The 16,892-nt window shown below is 43.5% G+C and overlaps 1 protein-coding gene across 3 annotated transcripts; it reads left to right on the top strand.

The window, feature by feature from the left end:
- The first annotated feature begins 5,740 nt into the window (after window positions 1-5,740).
- On the top strand, window positions 5,741-16,882 carry cinp (cyclin dependent kinase 2 interacting protein). Of its 3 annotated transcripts, none has more exons than XM_079262226.1 (5): window positions 5,741-5,761; window positions 8,308-8,458; window positions 11,953-12,058; window positions 12,891-13,020; window positions 15,981-16,882. In XM_079262226.1, exons 1-5 carry the CDS (start codon window positions 5,755-5,757, stop codon window positions 16,181-16,183), a joined length of 597 nt encoding a protein of 198 aa, XP_079118352.1. In that variant the 5' UTR covers window positions 5,741-5,754; the 3' UTR covers window positions 16,184-16,882. The 3 variants fall into 3 exon arrangements, with proteins under 3 accessions (XP_079118352.1, XP_079118353.1, XP_079118351.1); XM_079262227.1 differs by having other exon boundaries at window positions 11,950-12,058; window positions 15,984-16,882; XM_079262225.1 differs by having other exon boundaries at window positions 11,950-12,058.
- Window positions 16,883-16,892: the final 10 nt, after the last annotated feature.

Below are 16,892 nucleotides of genomic sequence, written 5' to 3'. Positions count from 1 at the left end.
TATATATATATATATATATATGTATATATATATATATGTATATATATATATATGTATATATATATATATATATGTATATATATATATATGTATATATATATATATATATATGTATATATATATATGTATATATACACACACAAATTATATATGTATATATATATATATATATATATATATATATATATATATATATATATATATATATATATATATACATACATAATTTGTGTGTGTATATATGTATATATACACACACAAATTATATATATATATATATATATATACATATATATATATATATATATATATATATATATATATATATATATATCACACTGTACACCTCAGACTTCCAGTACAACTCTGAGTCCTGTCATCTGCAGAAATACTCTGATGACTCTGCAGTTGTGGGGTGTATCAGGGATGGACAAGAAGCAGAGTACAGAGAACTGGTCAGTCAGTTTGTTAAATGGTGCGGTGACAATCATCTCATATTAAATAGCAGCAAAACAAAAGAGATGATTGTTGACTTCAGGAGGAACAAGAATAAACAAAGCACTGTTTCCATCCTGGGAGAGGAGGTGGAGGAGGTGGAGGAATACAAGTATCTTGGAGTTCAGCTGGACAACAAACTGGACTGGAAATGCAACACTGACTACATCTACAAGAAAGGTCAGAGCAGACTGTACTTCTTAAGGAAGCTGAGATGGTTGAATATCTTCTATAAGTCTGTTGTGGAGAGTGCAGTCAGCTTTGCAGCATCTGCTGGGGTAGTAGCATCAGAACCAGAGACTTGAAGAGAATCAACAAACTGATCCAGAAAGCTGCTTCTGTGCTTGGAGTAACTCTGGAGCCGCTGGAGCTGATTGTCCAAAGGAGAATGCTGCACAAGCTGATGAAGATGATGGAGGATTCTTCACACCCTCTCCACAACACAGTGATGAAACAACAAAGTGTGTTCAGTGAGAGGCTTCTTCAGGTCCGATGTAAGACTGAAAGATACAGAAGATCATTCCTGCCAGCAGCCATCAGCCTCCAGAACAAGACCTCCTCTAGTTAATTATTATATTCTACAATATTGAATTTCCCTTTGGGATTAATAAAGTACTTTTCATTTCATACATATATATATATATATATATATATATATATATATATATATATATATATATATATATATATATATATATATATATATATATATATATATATATATATATATATATAAAATGTAATGTTACTTCTGAGTGCAATATTCTATTATTAAACCTACATAAAATGAAACATCCTGGGTCTAATGTTTTGCTGTTCTTTATACAGCAAAATTTGGATCGTCTTCATTAAATCTTACTCCAAGGTTTTTGGAAAGTTAGCAGCCCTTGTGTACAAGGAAATGTCCCTCGGCAGTCTAAACCTATCGCAGCATAACTAAGGGATAGTTAGATAGCTAGTGATCCCTAACTATTGGACTTATCAAAATATTTTAACTTAAAAGCATGTTGTTTTTTTAATGTTTTACAGTGATCTGTATCATAACAATATCTCTGCCCTTTGTAACAAACCAAACTGTGAGGAAAAACAGGTAAAAATCTGTGGTTGGACCTACACCTTACAAATAAATGCATTGGAGGCGCATGGGAGACCCATCCAAGATGGCGGCGCGATGAGACGTCAGCTCGTATAGGCGGCGTGATACAATGCGGCGTCTACGTATATATGACGTCTATGTCTGCAACCAAGACCCTCTCAAAAACCATGGTTGTACTACACTCTGCCTTCTTGCAACTGGATATTAGGTACCTGTCACTCAAAAGGACACGCCCCTTATGCCTAATTTCAAAATTAAACGACATTAAATCCACACCCCCACACACACACACACACACACACACAGAGTTGTAATGAAGGTAAACCTGACCTAACAAACTTAAAATGGTTGTTTGAACCAGGATCTAAACATGTATATTTCTATGAAGTTGGCCTTTTTAGCCATAGACATAATATGTGTAGACACCTCATTGTGCACTGGACATGCACATGCAGAGTCACCGCCATATTGGATGGGTCTCCTCGAGGCTAGCTTCAGAGTCAACCGTAATTTCAGCACATAACTGTTTTCTATGGAACAACACATATATATTACACCAAAAAACACTTTTTCTAAATAATTGGTTCATAAATAATATCTACACAGTGAATAATCTACGGTTTCTCAAATGGGGGTACGAGTACCCCTGAGGGTACTTCAAGGCATTCCAGGGGGTACGTGAAATTTTTTGAAAACATATCTTTTTATGTTTTGTTTTTTTTTAAACATCCTTAAGTAAAATTATAAAAACAATATTATATAAATATTTAAAATATTTCAATAAATGTAAATGTAAATTCATTAACTGAATTTACATTTACATTTACACCATTTCATTCTTCCCAAAATGTCACATTCCAACGTGAACCCCACACGTAACAATTCCCATTGTTTTGCACGGTTAAAGTTTAACTAAACAAACACAAATGGCAAAGTGCTTTATTTCATGTTTTTTCTTAACCTAAAATACTTGCTGAAAAAACATTTTACAAAAAAGGTTGCGTGTTGAAAAAAGGTTGAGAACCGCTGCTCTACTAAATGCAAACGGTGAATTTTAATTCCATGAACTGTTTCTGAAAAAATATGATATTGATACTTTGCAAAGAGAGTTTTACATGATAATTGAGTCTAGTATTGTTTGTCTGGCGCAGAGCATACAGATAGATGCTCCTCTGCAAGTAACAGCCAATTCTCCAACTACCTCTGGCTTCCCAGTTACAGATAATAGATGTAACAATGCTTTTATTAGAAACTTAACTTTGTCATAACTCCTAAATGTAAACACATATGGACCCTCCTGGACAAAAAACTCTGGAACGTGATCTTCCTGCTGCTTCATTAGTAAATAACTGCAAACAAAATGCATAGGTACTACTCTTCTAAAGCAAATATCTGCACTGCATTTCTGCATTATTAAATGTCAATGAAAAAAAAGAGTCAACCAGAGTCAAGAGAAAGCCAGCAACTATATTTTGTTCAGAATATGATTGCAATAACCGGCGAAATGTTAAAAACAGATCATGTGGAATTACATTTTACATGTAAGATTAAATAATAATTACTTATTTTATCAGATAAAATAAATCGATAAATTCAAATGCATGAAAAACAATCAAACATGTTTGTCTCAAATTCTTATAATGTATCTTATTTCTTTGTTAATTAACATCATTGAAATTATTTTAGCATAAAAGCACATTGTTTTTTTATGTTTGACAGTGAGTGAAACTTTTGCCACTTCGGCATGGGCTTTTGTCCAATGGAAGTTGCCACTTGGTTAGCATCACAGAGGCTAACAACTAGCACACCTACACCAGTCATCTATGGAATTAAAATCTTGCCATAATCTGAAACTGAAGAAAAACATTTTTAAAACCTTGAAAGCAGTGTTTGAACACTGAAAACCTAAAAATAGGAGTTTTCAAATAAGTTTTGAAACCTTGAAAAGTGTTTTGAAAGTCAGGAAAAAAGAGTTTGAATCCCTGCAATCATAGTTTTTTTTTTTGTTTTTTTTTTTAATAATATTTTTATTTTTATATTTGCTACATTGAGTTTCAGCTTCAAAACATCTTTTTGCACTCTTGCTGTTTTTAAGAAGACACTTTCGGTTAAAAATATGGTATTGTTGTGCGCATGTTGACCTGGTCAGACAAGGCCTGTGTCACATACTGAGGAACTGTGAGGAGAAATGAGCTACTGGAACACAAACCAGATGACTTTGGACACGAGGTACAAACTAGTCAATGCTGCATTATCATTATTATCATTAGCATTATGGACACAGTCCCAGGGGCCCACACCCACTTGGGGCCCATGTGGGGCAAACACCAACACTTTGGACATGAAACAAAATGTACATAAAGGCCAGATAATTACACCACAGTATCTAGTGGGTTGCTATTGGTACCACTGGCTGAGAAATGTTAGAAATGTTGTTTCACAGTGTATCATTCACAATTTTCACAATGTTGAGGTGGGGAAGGGGCCCCTGGAAGACTCTGAGCCCAGGGGCCTGTGCACTTTTAATCCGGCCCCGATGCTCGCAACTTTAGTGAGCAGGGCTACATGAAGAGGTTGCAGGACATATGGATGTTCCAATACTCACAGTCTACACTGAGATTAAAACAAATGTTCCTTCCAGCAGATTGTACACAAGGGAAATCCCTTCTGAGTGGTTGTTTGTGCTGTAGATGCAGTGCAAAGGTCAGTGTGGATCCACAAAAGTTTTCCCAAGACTACAGCTGTGAGTAACTTTCCCAGCCACAGCACTTTTCAGGAGGTGGAGTCTTCCATTTGAAATGTAGAGGGACGCTGAGATGCAGAAAGGTTCAGTCCTCATCCAACAGGAGTCCCAAGATGAGTCATGCCAGATGCCTGCAGGACGGCAACAGAAGATGAATCAAATGGAATTTCCCTTGTAGTTTGTATACTGAGACTGCAACCGTGGGAGGAACATTCTTATATGAAATAAACACCTGCAATATTACTCAATGTCTTCTCAGTTACATTGCCTTTGTTTTGCATTGTGCGCAATGCAGTATCATGTAAATTAGATCAAGCTTGTAACTCTGTGAAGTAATATCACATTTTACTTACCATGGCCAGAAATCCAATTTTCAGAACCAGATTGTAAAAACTAGATGGAGAAAACAAAACAAACACATCTGAGATATCAGGGATGTTAGGTTGCATATTTTGAAGATTTGGAGAAAACAGTGAATGTAGATAACAAACTGAAATAGACAGTTCATATTGAAAAATGGCAACAAAACCAGAATGCCTTTATGGCACAAACACAAGTTTTTCCTGCACAAAAGATGCCAAAATTTATTTTTTTAAACAAAATAGCTTAAAAAAATAAAAGTAAAACTTGAACTGCAAGCAGTGATGATGGGGTCCAAGCCCCCAAAGCACCGCCCTCCCCGGCCAACGCTGACCCCAGCCACAGACACGTCAGGCCGTCACGGTTCCCTCATGCTGCTCAGTCAGGACGTAGACATCATGCAGAAACTTGGAGTCAAATGTCTGTTGAATCATAATTCTGTTTAGATCCACTTCTCTACGAGGTATTTTGGACAATACAGTGTGTGTCTCTGTGTGTGAATTCTTAAAAAAAAAAAAAAAAAACAACTCCTGGGCCATTAATCCAAAGATTCTGGAAAAAATCTGGATTGACTGGGACAGTGTCTGGCATACTGGGAATGATTTTGGATGGCTCTCACGCAATATTAGAAAAATTAAAAGTGAATTAGTTTTTTTTTATTTTTAGCCTTTTATATCTAAAAATTTTAAATATTCATTAAAATATAAATTTTGAGTAAAATCCATGAAATATTAAGAGATGACTGAGGGTGTGCTTGCTGTTGTGTGAATCGTTTCGTTGCATCTCAGACTGATATTTGATGAAATAAAACTCTATTAATTTATTAAACATTTTATGACTAAAAGAATTTTGATCCCACTGATGCACTGATTAATCTTGCTTTACAAGGGCATCCCTTAAGCTGTTTCACCTCCCAGGTGTGTGTTCTTCCTGGCAGGTTAAACGGGAATGTTTCAGGAATTTCCCTGAGCAACATTCCAGTCCGGCAGATGGCGGTAGTGATCTGAACGGCTGGTTCACCAGTCCGGACACAGAGATCACGTGACTGTGGATCGATCACATGGAAGGTGAGTGATGTGAAGCCTGATCAGTGATCAGAAAAGCGCAGAATGGAAGTTTTGTTCCTGTTTTTATCATAAATCTCAATCTGGTCTGGGTTCCGGTTAATCCGGTTCACCCAGCGGGTTCGGATCATGGTCCAGGTCTGGTACTGGGATCAGTGGGAGACCAGGTGGTGAAAGCTGCCTCCTCTCGGATGACGTCATACACATTATTTTACGTTTTACAGGCCGTGATGACGTAAAAGAGACGGTGATGGTCCATGAACCGGTTTAGAGGAACCAGATCCAGGAAACCTTTTAACTCTGTAAAAAGCGGATTTGTTCTTAGAAAACTGCTGAGTTTGGATGAAGATTAGATGACTTGTGGTGAGGATGATGATCTTAGAGGCTTGTTTTTAATTTTATAACCAAAATGAAAGTCCTGCTGGATGTCACGTGACCAGGATCAGCTGGAGCATTTATGTGGCTCACATCAGGGCCGGATTAAAAGTGCACAGGCCCCTGGGCTCAGAGTGTTCCAGGGGCCCCCTTCCCCACTGTAACATTGTGAAAAATTGTGAATGATACACTGTGAAACTACATTTCTAACATCTCTCAGCCAGTGGTACCAGTAGAAACACACTGGACACTGTGGTGTAACTATCTGGCTTTTATGTATATTTTGTTTCGTGTCCAAACTGCTGGTATTTGCCCCAAATGGGCCCCAAGTGGGTGTGGGCCCCTGGGCCTGTGCCATAGACTGTATATAAAAATATGGACGTAGCCTCCGTGACGTCACCTGTAGGTTTCTGAAGAACTGAATTAAAAGTCGGTGGGCGGTTCCTACCATCGCCATCTTGGTAGAGGCATACGCATCGTCTCGCCCGGAAAATACAAATATGGGTAAAGAGGTGGAGCTGAGAGGGGGGCTGTGAGCGTCATGATGGGTAATTGACATCTTTCTGTCGCTAAGAGCAAACCCGGATATAACAGGAGCTAACCAGCTAACGGAGGTAAGTGGGCTGCGATTTTGAGGGGATTTCACCACAATTTTGCTGTCGCAGACCACACTGCGTCATCGTGGAAACATCGTAGCGTCGGGATGTCCAGTCAGGAGGTCGTAAGCCATACAACACTCACGAGGAAGGATTCATTGCTGCTACGTTTTAACAATGATTTAACAATGATGTCAGAAATTTTCGCCGTCGCTCGTACAGTGTGAGTGGTGTTACGTCACGATTCTACGTTCGCACCTGCGCAGAAGACACCGGTGGAGCTTTAAACACTGGTGGGCAACCCCAACTTCAGACGTGTGCGGTGGACACAGCTGCTAGAAGAGAGATTAGTAGATCTATGGAGAGAAGACGACGTTTTCTTTTTTTTAATTTGTTTCAGCGCACAAGACAGCACACACAACTGCAACAACTTGCTGCCTGCTCGCCATCTTGTTGTCAGGCACGCTGTGGTTGTCATAGGAACTAGGAACCTTTGTTTTTCGTTGTTCACACTCGACGTGCCGTCACATGCCGACTGACGCCAACAAGTAGTTGGTTGTAATCATCAATAATCATCGTACAGTATGAGTACATATGTCGTAGGGTCAAATAGAGTACGAGGAACAAACCTGGTCGTGCAGTGGGAGCATTTCGCCGACAGTCAGATTTCTAAAATCGCACAGTGTCCGCTCAGCATTACTTGAAGCGGGAGATTGGGTACCTGTCAATCAAAAGGACACGCCCCTAAATTTGTGAACTTCGAGATTAAATTACTTTTAAACGGTCGAGTTAGAAAAAAATTTACTCCCCCCACAGTTGTCATGAAAGTAAACCTGACCTGTTAAACCAAAAAGGATTTTTGAACCAGGCTGTAAACATGTTTATTTTTGCTGTGAAGTTGGTCTTTTTAACATGGGAGTCTATGGGGATTCGCTCTTTTTTGCAGCCCCTAGTGGATGAATGTGGAACTGCAGTTTTAGGCACTATTAACCACTGAAAGGCTCTGTCCATCTTTCATATATAGTCTATGTTCTAATCCGGCCTTTGCTCACATGGTACATAGACCAGTCTCCGGATCTGCAGAACCCCCGGAGCCCCATCAGCCTCAGATGTTCCCAAACAATCTTCTTGTTTAAGGAGAAAAATCTTCCAGTTCTGGAAGAAACAAGTTTACAGCTCACAGAACAAGCATGAAACTTTGATGTCAGCTTGGCCAGGTGTTTGGGAATATTTGGTCAAATTTGAGGAGGCGCTGAACCAGAAGGAATCCGTGAAGAGAACGTGCACGTTAACCTGGCGTTGCCTGATCCTGACGTGACTGGAAACTGGTAGATTTCCCAGCGAGTGTTTGAAGCAGCGTGAGAAACACTGGCTGAAGCTTCTATCTCCAGGTTTAGCTTCAGGAATCTGACTTCTCACCTGCAGAGATGGAAACACGTGTGAGCTCAGAGGAGATCCATGTTCTGTCTGACCTGCTGAGAAAAGTCACCTGAACTGGTTTGACTGGGAGAAGACGGGTTTTCGAGTCAAACCGCCGTCTCTCCTGCATGATCTGATTAAACATTCCTGTTCTCACAGCGAACTCATCAAAGAGGAAGTCCTCTCAGCTCACGGGGAGTGCTCGGAAGATCAAGGACAATGCGGCCGACTGGCACAACCTGATGATGAGGTGGGACAAGCTGAACGAGGAAGGCTTCGCCGTGGCAACCACCATCGTCAACATGAGACGGTGAGTTTCTGCAGCTGCTACGGAGATGAAGGACTGCTGTGATCCCAGACGGTCCTGAACTCCACAGACGGAGAACCAGGAGGGAATGTCAGATTTTCTACATTCCTGATCCTGTCATGTCTGAACAAACATGCAGAGCAGCAGCTCCACATTCATCAGGACATAAATGATCCGGAAAGGAGCCAAGGAAGTTGATTAATCCATTTAGACCAGCAACTGGGTCAGCTCGCGTCGTGGTTGGGTCACCAGATCAGACCAGTCAGACCAGATCAGACCAGATCAGACCAGATCAGACCAGTCAGACCAGATCAGACCAGCCAGACCAGATCACACCAGCCAGACCAGATAAGACCAGATCAGACCAGTCAGACCAGTCAGATCAGATCAGACCAGATCAGACCAGTCAGACCAGATCAGACCAGCCAGACCAGCCAGACCAGATAAGACCAGATCAGACCAGTCAGACCAGTCAGATCAGATCAGACCAGATCAGACCAGATCAGACCAGTCAGACCAGTCAGACCAGATCAGACCAGTCAGATCAGATCAGACCAGACAGACCAGATCAGACCAGATCAGATCAGATCAGACCAGTCAGACCAGATCAGACCAGTCAGACCAGATCAGACCAGTCAGACCAGATCAGACCAGATCAGACCAGCCAGACCAGATCAGACCAGTCAGACCAGATCAGACCAGCCAGACCAGATCAGACCAGATCAGACCAGTCAGACCAGATCAGACCAGATCAGACCAGTCAGACCAGATCAGACCAGTCAGAGCAGACAGACCAGTCAGAGCTGTCAGACCAGATCACATCAGACCAGATCAGACCAGTCAGACCAGATAGACCAGATCAGACCAGTCAGACCAGATCAGACCAGTCAGATCAGATCAGACCAGTCAGATCAGATCAGACCAGATCAGACCAGACCAGATCAGACCAGTCAGAGCAGACAGACCAGTCAGAGCTGTCAGACCAGATCACATCAGACCAGATCAGACCAGTCAGACCAGATAGACCAGATCAGACCAGATCAGACCAGTCAGATCACATCAGACCAGATCAGACCAGTCAGACCAGATAGACCAGATCAGACCAGATCAGACCAGTCAGATCAGATCAGACCAGTCAGACCAGATCACATCAGACCAGTCAGACCAGTCAGACCAGATAGACCAGATCAGACCAGTCAGATCACATCAGACCAGATCAGACCAGATAGACCAGATCAGACCAGATCAGACCAGTCAGATCAGATCAGACCAGTCAGACCAGATCACATCAGACCAGTCAGACCAGATAGACCAGATAGACCAGATCAGACCAGTCAGACCAGATCCGACCAGTCAGAGCAGACAGACCAGTCAGACCAGATCAGACCAGATCAGACCAGGTCAGACCAGTCAGACCAGATCAGACCAGTCAGAGCAGACAGAGCAGACAGGCTAGGAGACGTTTTCCAGGAGCATTTTTTAAACATGCTGCTTAAAATCCTCTTCACCGTCTGATTGCAGTGATTAGTGACATGTTCTGGCCCAGAAATAAAACATGTCGTCACCTGTGGAACAGAGAGGCCATCCAGTAATTTTAACCGACCCGTTCCAAGTGACTGGACTGCGATGTGTCGATCAAACTCCCCCCTCAACTGGGGACGCACTGATCCACTTTATGGTAGTTCCGATCCGATACCTGAAACTTGATCTGCCAATACCAGATGTGTTTATGTGAACATTATTGTGATGATGGTTATTATTGCTGTTATAACTGTGTCAGATGTCATTAGGTTGTAATAAATGACCCATCCTTTCTGAAGTTACCTCACCAATACAAATATAATAACATCACAGACCTAACAGTTTCAACACGTTTTATTCTGATTTGGCCCATTTTACCTAAATACAACTATAAATGTGTGGTTTGGATACAAAGATCTAGTATTTAATGTAACAAAAAATGTTCCATTTTAACATTCAAGGTATTTATTTCTTTTAAAACACATCCAAAGCATGTCATCAAACACATTTGCGCTGGCTTGACTAGTGTGGTATCCATATACTTTTATTAATACCAGGTACGAGTACACACGCTTGATACTGAGCCAATATTGCTACTGGTATCGGTGCATCCCTACCCTCAACCCCTCTGCATGTACCACTCTTCGTGGACAAATCATTCGCTCTGAGAGGCATCGAAGGAAAAGCCAGAGCTTGGCGAGCTTGGCTCATCCATCTCTAAATGTAAGGCTTGTTAAGGCTGTGACGATACGCTTTTGTCCCGATTTGATTCCAATTTTTTGGGTGCCAATTCGATTTAAATTGAGATTCTCACAATTATTCTATTGCTGATTTTTGTAGATTAAAAACAAAAAAAATGTATAAAACTTTTTTCTGCTCGTCATTTTTCTTAATTTCAATGAGGATAAAAGAACCCAGTAGCCAGACCATCATTCTGCTGCTGTAACGCCCGAGAAAACAAGTAAAAAGATCAATATAAACAATAAAAATTACAAAGATTTTAGAGTGGATTATTTTTATTTATATGAAAAAAATATAGATTTTTTTTTTCTAAAAATTAATCTAAAATTGTGAAACAAAAAATCCCAATATTCGATTTTTTTTATTCAATTTTCCCACCCTTAAAATTTGTCATTATCTTCATAAATAAAAAGGATGAAGTTATTTTTGGTGGATTATCATCACAGTTGTGATAAAACACCCAGTTGCCAAAAATCTGCTTCTCTCGCTGAGATATGACCAAATTCTGCAGGTAATCCGTTGTTTGTGCAGTAGAAAGTAACACATTAATTCCACATATTAATGTTTGCATGCTCAGATCTGTACATATTTAGTTTACAGTGATACTGAATTATCTTAGGACCACCGTGAGGATCGTAACCCCCGTCCAGTTTGGGAAAGGCAGTTCTAACCTGAGACCTGATCAGACCCCCTTCCACCCCCCGTCCAGTAGCTCCGGTTAGAAGGAGCGAGTGTACGTGGTTGGTGAGAAGCAGCAGATCAGAGCGACTAGAGGAAAAGTAGCAGGTCGCTGATGTAGGTTCTGTTTTCAGACGTACGGAGCGTAAATCATCTGTTGTACCTGAAGACAGGATGAACAGTCGCAGGTTACAGTTCCGGCTAGCCAGGACCAGATGCCCGGAAGCTCCGGGAAAACCGGAAACCTTGAGTGGAAAATGAACCATCTTCCTGATGTGGCTGATGGATTAACATGGAAATCTTGATCAGGGTGACACATAAAATCTCCCACGACCCACTCACAGGTTGGGACGTTAGGAATGTTTGGAGTCTGAAGAAAGGAGTTTGAACTTTTTATTTGTGTGTTTGGAAAATGTTCCTCTAACCACTTTTCCAGGATCTCCTACCTGCCTTTAACTCTCTAATATTTATTTATAACGAGTTGTTTGCATGATGCTGCAGTTTTAGCCTGGCAAACCAGACCTCCCACTGGCTTTAACCGGTTTTTCTCTCAGTAGTTCCCAGAACCAGCAGCAGCTTGACTCTTCGTCATCATCATCGTCACCATCCGCTGCTGAGCTACAAGACGAATGCGACAAACTGCAGGATGTCGTTAACAGAATGGTAAAGTTTCACAGCAACTAAACCCAGTCATTCTTCCACCTTCAATGCCGCTTTGTCCAGTTCAGGGTCGCTGGGAAGGCGGGAGGGCGGAGCCTATCCCAGCGGTCCTCAGGTTAGAGACAGGGACACCTCGACAGGTCGCCAGTCCATCACAGGGCCACACAGCCAGACAAACAACCACTCACCCTGATTTAGAGGGTTCTGAAACTGCAGCCCTCAAGGGCTGTAATCTGGTGGTTTTCATTGTTTCCCTGCTCCAACACACCTGAATCCAATTAAATGGATCAAACAACATCCAGTCAACTCCTTCACAATCACCCGTTAATGTCAGTCTGGTGTGTTGGAGCAGGGAAACCACAAAAACCTCCTGGACTGCGGGGCTCCGAGTTTGGACAGTGGGGGGGAACTTCCCGTCCAGTTGAGGCTCAAACCAGCGATCTTTTTGCCCTGATTTCAGACTGATTCCCCGCAGCACCCTGCAGGGCTTTTCCTTTGCTGTGAGGAAAATCACCTGAGCTCAGGGGGAAGATTTGATTGGTTGTGACGGATGGAGGTGATGAGATTTATCTGCGGCTTTTTACCACGAGTTTGGTGCTAAAGCCTCCAGAAGGTTCTGGGACTTTAGTGTTATAGAGGTGACCAGGTGATTTGACTGTTTCTGGATTCATCTGGAAAACTGAAGTTCCAGGATTTTGTCAGGAAGACGAGTCCGGATGATCCTGGATGTTCCTTTCAGCGTTTGGTGGGACAAACGCTGCTGTAGATGTAAAACTGCTGATCTCACATCGAGTCTGCGATGCAGAAACGTCTAAATACGTTTTCCTCCTGTCAGGTTGCTGTGGTGACGAAGATGGAGAGTCTGATGACATCACAGCGAGGCATTCGGGAACTGGAGGAGTTTCAGTTCGGTCCTGAAGGGAGAACGGTTCCTCTGTTCCACAGCTGGACCACCAAACAGTTTGGTTAGTTTATCAGCAAACCATGTCACCACACTTCCATTTCTTTCCATATGTGGCGAGTAGAGAGACACAGAGGACTGCAGTGCATCATGGGATGTCTCCTGGCAGCCCTGGCTCAGCAAAATGTTTCGGTTTAACCTCAGAAACAGCTGGCAGACTGGATGGAGCAGATCCGTCATCACGACTAGCTAGCTACGGGATGAAAACTAGATCAGGAGGATCCAACTCGGTTCTGCAGTTCAGCAGGTTTACTATGTATCCCTGCTCCAACACAACGGACTGAAACTATTGAGTCTTTGTGCAGAACCTGACAGGCTGATGGATCCATTTGATGTGATTCAGGCGTGTTGAAGCAGAAATACATGGGAAACCTGCTGGACTGCAGACCTGCTGGGGCCGGGCTGAACACGCCTGGCATAGATCAACATTTTTAAGGCGGTTGCCAGGTAAAGGTTTGGATGTAACCGCCAAACCCCGTTAAGCTCTCAGCTTTGTTATTCAAGCCAAATCTTCACCTAAAAGAAACTGTATTTAATGTAATTAATACCTGCAATAAAAAGGTTCAGATGTAAAAAAAACAAAGTTCATCCAGAGAGAATAACGACAGATCAATTTCATCAGAACGGCTTCAGTTTATTGGAGTGACGGTGAAATTAACTGAACCTTTTCTGAAAGAGACAATATCCTGGAACAGTTTAGCCTCAGACCGTTTATTAGCCTTTGTCCAGAGGAGTTTCTGGATCCAGTTCACATTCTGCATGTTGCCGACCTGTTGCCAGTTAAACCAGTCATGTACCTGACCTATTGCCAATTAAACCAGTCATGTTGCCGACCTATTGCCAATTAAACCAGTCATGTACCTGACCTATTGCCAATTAAACCAGTCATGTTGCCGACCTATTGCCAATTAAACCAGTCATGTTGCCGACCTGTTGCCAGTTAAACCAGTCATGTACCTGACCTATTGCCAATTAAACCAGTCATGTTGCCGACCTGTTGCCAGTTAAACCAGTCATGTACCTGACCTGTTGCCAGTTAAACCAGTCATGTACCTGACCTATTGCCAATTAAACCAGTCATGTTGCCGACCTGTTGCCAGTTAAACCAGTCATGTACCTGACCTATTGCCAGTTAAACCAGTCATGTACCTGACCTATTGCCAGTTAAACCAGTCATGTACCTGACCTATTGCCAGTTAAACCAGTCATGTACCTGACCTGTTGCCAGCTACACCAGTCATGTTGCCGACCTGTTGCCAGCTACACCAGTCATGTTGCCGACCTGTTGCCAGCTACACCAGTCATGTTGCCAGCCTGTTGCCAGCTAAACCAGTCATGTTGCCGACCTGTTGCCAGCTAAACCAGTCATGTTGCCAGCCTGTTGCCAGCTAAACCAGTCATGTTGCCGACCTGTTGCCAGCTAAACCAGTCATGTTGCCGACCTGTTGCCAGTTAAACCAGTCATGTTGCCGACCTGTTGCCAGTTAAACCAGTCATGTTGCCGACCTGTTGCCAGTTAAACCAGTCATGTACCTGACCTATTGCCAGTTAAACCAGTCATGTACCTGACCTGTTGCCAGTTAAACCAGTCATGTACCTGACCTATTGCCAATTAAACCAGTCATGTTGCCGACCTGTTGCCAGTTAAACCAGTCATGTACCTGACCTATTGCCAGTTAAACCAGTCATGTACCTGACCTATTGCCAGTTAAACCAGTCATGTACCTGACCTATTGCCAGTTAAACCAGTCATGTACCTGACCTGTTGCCAGCTACACCAGTCATGTTGCCGACCTGTTGCCAGCTACACCAGTCATGTTGCCGACCTGTTGCCAGCTACACCAGTCATGTTGCCAGCCTGTTGCCAGCTAAACCAGTCATGTTGCCGACCTGTTGCCAGCTAAACCAGTCATGTTGCCAGCCTGTTGCCAGCTAAACCAGTCATGTTGCCGACCTGTTGCCAGCTAAACCAGTCATGTTGCCGACCTGTTGCCAGTTAAACCAGTCATGTTGCCGACCTGTTGCCAGTTAAACCAGTCATGTTGCCGACCTGTTGCCAGTTAAACCAGTCATGTACCTGACCTATTGCCAGCTACACCAGTCATGTTGCCGACCTGTTGCCAGCTAAACCAGTCATGTTGCCAGCTAAACCAGTCATGTTGCCGACCTGTTGCCAGCTAAACCAGTCATGTTGCCGACCTGTTGCCAGTTAAACCAGTCATGTTGACGACCTGTTGCCAGTTAAACCAGTCATGTTGACGACCTGTTGCCAGTTAAACCAGTCATGTACCTGACCTATTGCCAGTTAAACCAGTCATGTTGCCAGCCTGTTGCCAGTTAAATCAGTCATGTACCTGACCTGTTGCCAGCTACACCAGTCATGTTGCCGACCTGTTGCCAGCTAAACCAGTCATGTTGCCAGCTAAACCAGTCATGTTGCCAGCTAAACCAGTCATGTTGCCGACCTGTTGCCAGCTAAACCAGTCATGTTGCCAGCTAAACCAGTCATGTTGCCGACCTGTTGCCAGCTAAACCAGTCATGTTGCCGACCTGTTGCCAGTTAAACCAGTCATGATGCCGACTTGTTGCCAGTTAAACCAGTCATGTTGCCGACCTGTTGCCAGTCATGTTGCCGACCTGTTGCCAGCTAAACCAGTCATGATGCCGACCTGTTGCCAGTTAAACCAGTCATGTTGCCGACCTGTTGCCAGTTAAACCAGTCATGTTGCCGACCTGTTGCCAGTTAAACCAGTCATGATGCCGACCTGTTGCCAGTTAAACCAGTCATGTTGCCGACTTGTTGCCAGCTAAACCAGTCATGTTGGCGACCTGCTGCCAGTTAAACCATTTGATCCACCAGTGGTGACAGGTGATCTCTCAGTTATCATTGTAAATCCATTGACATAACCGGTTAATACATCACCATGGCAACCGGAGTGTGACCGTCTCCATTGTTTATTCCAGAAGAGTCCGGCGAGGACCTGCTGGCCGCCTTCAGGCAGGAGCTCAGGCTGAAGCAGACCATCGTACAGGAAGTGGCCCACGCCGCGACCTCTGACCTCTGCATGCTCCTCCTGTCCTGCTGGCTTCACCAGCCATTCATTCCCAGTCAGACCAGACTGAAACTGGAAGCTCTGCTGCTGGAGACAGGCCACCGCCCACTGTGAGACCATCGGCAGGTTCTGGTCCATGTTCTTGTCCAGGTCGTGGTCCAGATCCTTGTCCTGGTCCAGGTTCTGGTCCACCAGCTGTTCATCCAGTCAGACCAGACAGGCCACCGCCCACTGTGAGACCATCGGCAGGTTCTGGTCCATGTTCTTGTCCAGGTCGTGTTCCGGGTTCTGGTCCAGATCCTTGTCCTGGTCCACCAGCTGTTCATCCAGTCAGACCAGACTGACACTGGAAGCTCTGCTGCTGGAGACAGGACACCGCCCACTGTGAGACCATCGGCAGGTTCTGGTCCATGTTCTTGTCCAGGTCGTGGTCCGGGTTCTGGTCCAGATCCTTGTCCTGGTCCAGGTTCTGGTCCACCAGCTGTTCATCCAGTCAGACCAGACTGACACTGGAAGCTCTGCTGCTGGAGACAGGACACCGCCCACTGTGAGACCATCGGCAGGTTCTGGTCCATGTTCTTGTCCAGGTCGTGGTCCGGGTTCTGGTCCAGATCCTTGTCCTGGTCCAGGTTCTGGTCCACCAGCTGTTCATCCAGTCAGACCAGACTGACACTGGAAGCTCTGCTGCTGGAGACAGGACACCGCCCACTGTGAGACCATCAACAGGGTCTGGTCCGAGTTTTGGTCTGGGTCCTGGTCCATGTTCTGGTCCTGTTCCGGGTTTGAGCCAAGAGACTAATGAAACATCTGCTTTATTTAAAAC

This window comes from Telmatherina bonti, assembly GCF_933228915.1.
Source record: "Telmatherina bonti genome assembly, chromosome: 22".
NCBI classification, from domain to species: domain Eukaryota; kingdom Metazoa; phylum Chordata; class Actinopteri; order Atheriniformes; family Telmatherinidae; genus Telmatherina; species Telmatherina bonti.
This window is presented reverse-complemented; position numbering and strand designations above follow the sequence as displayed.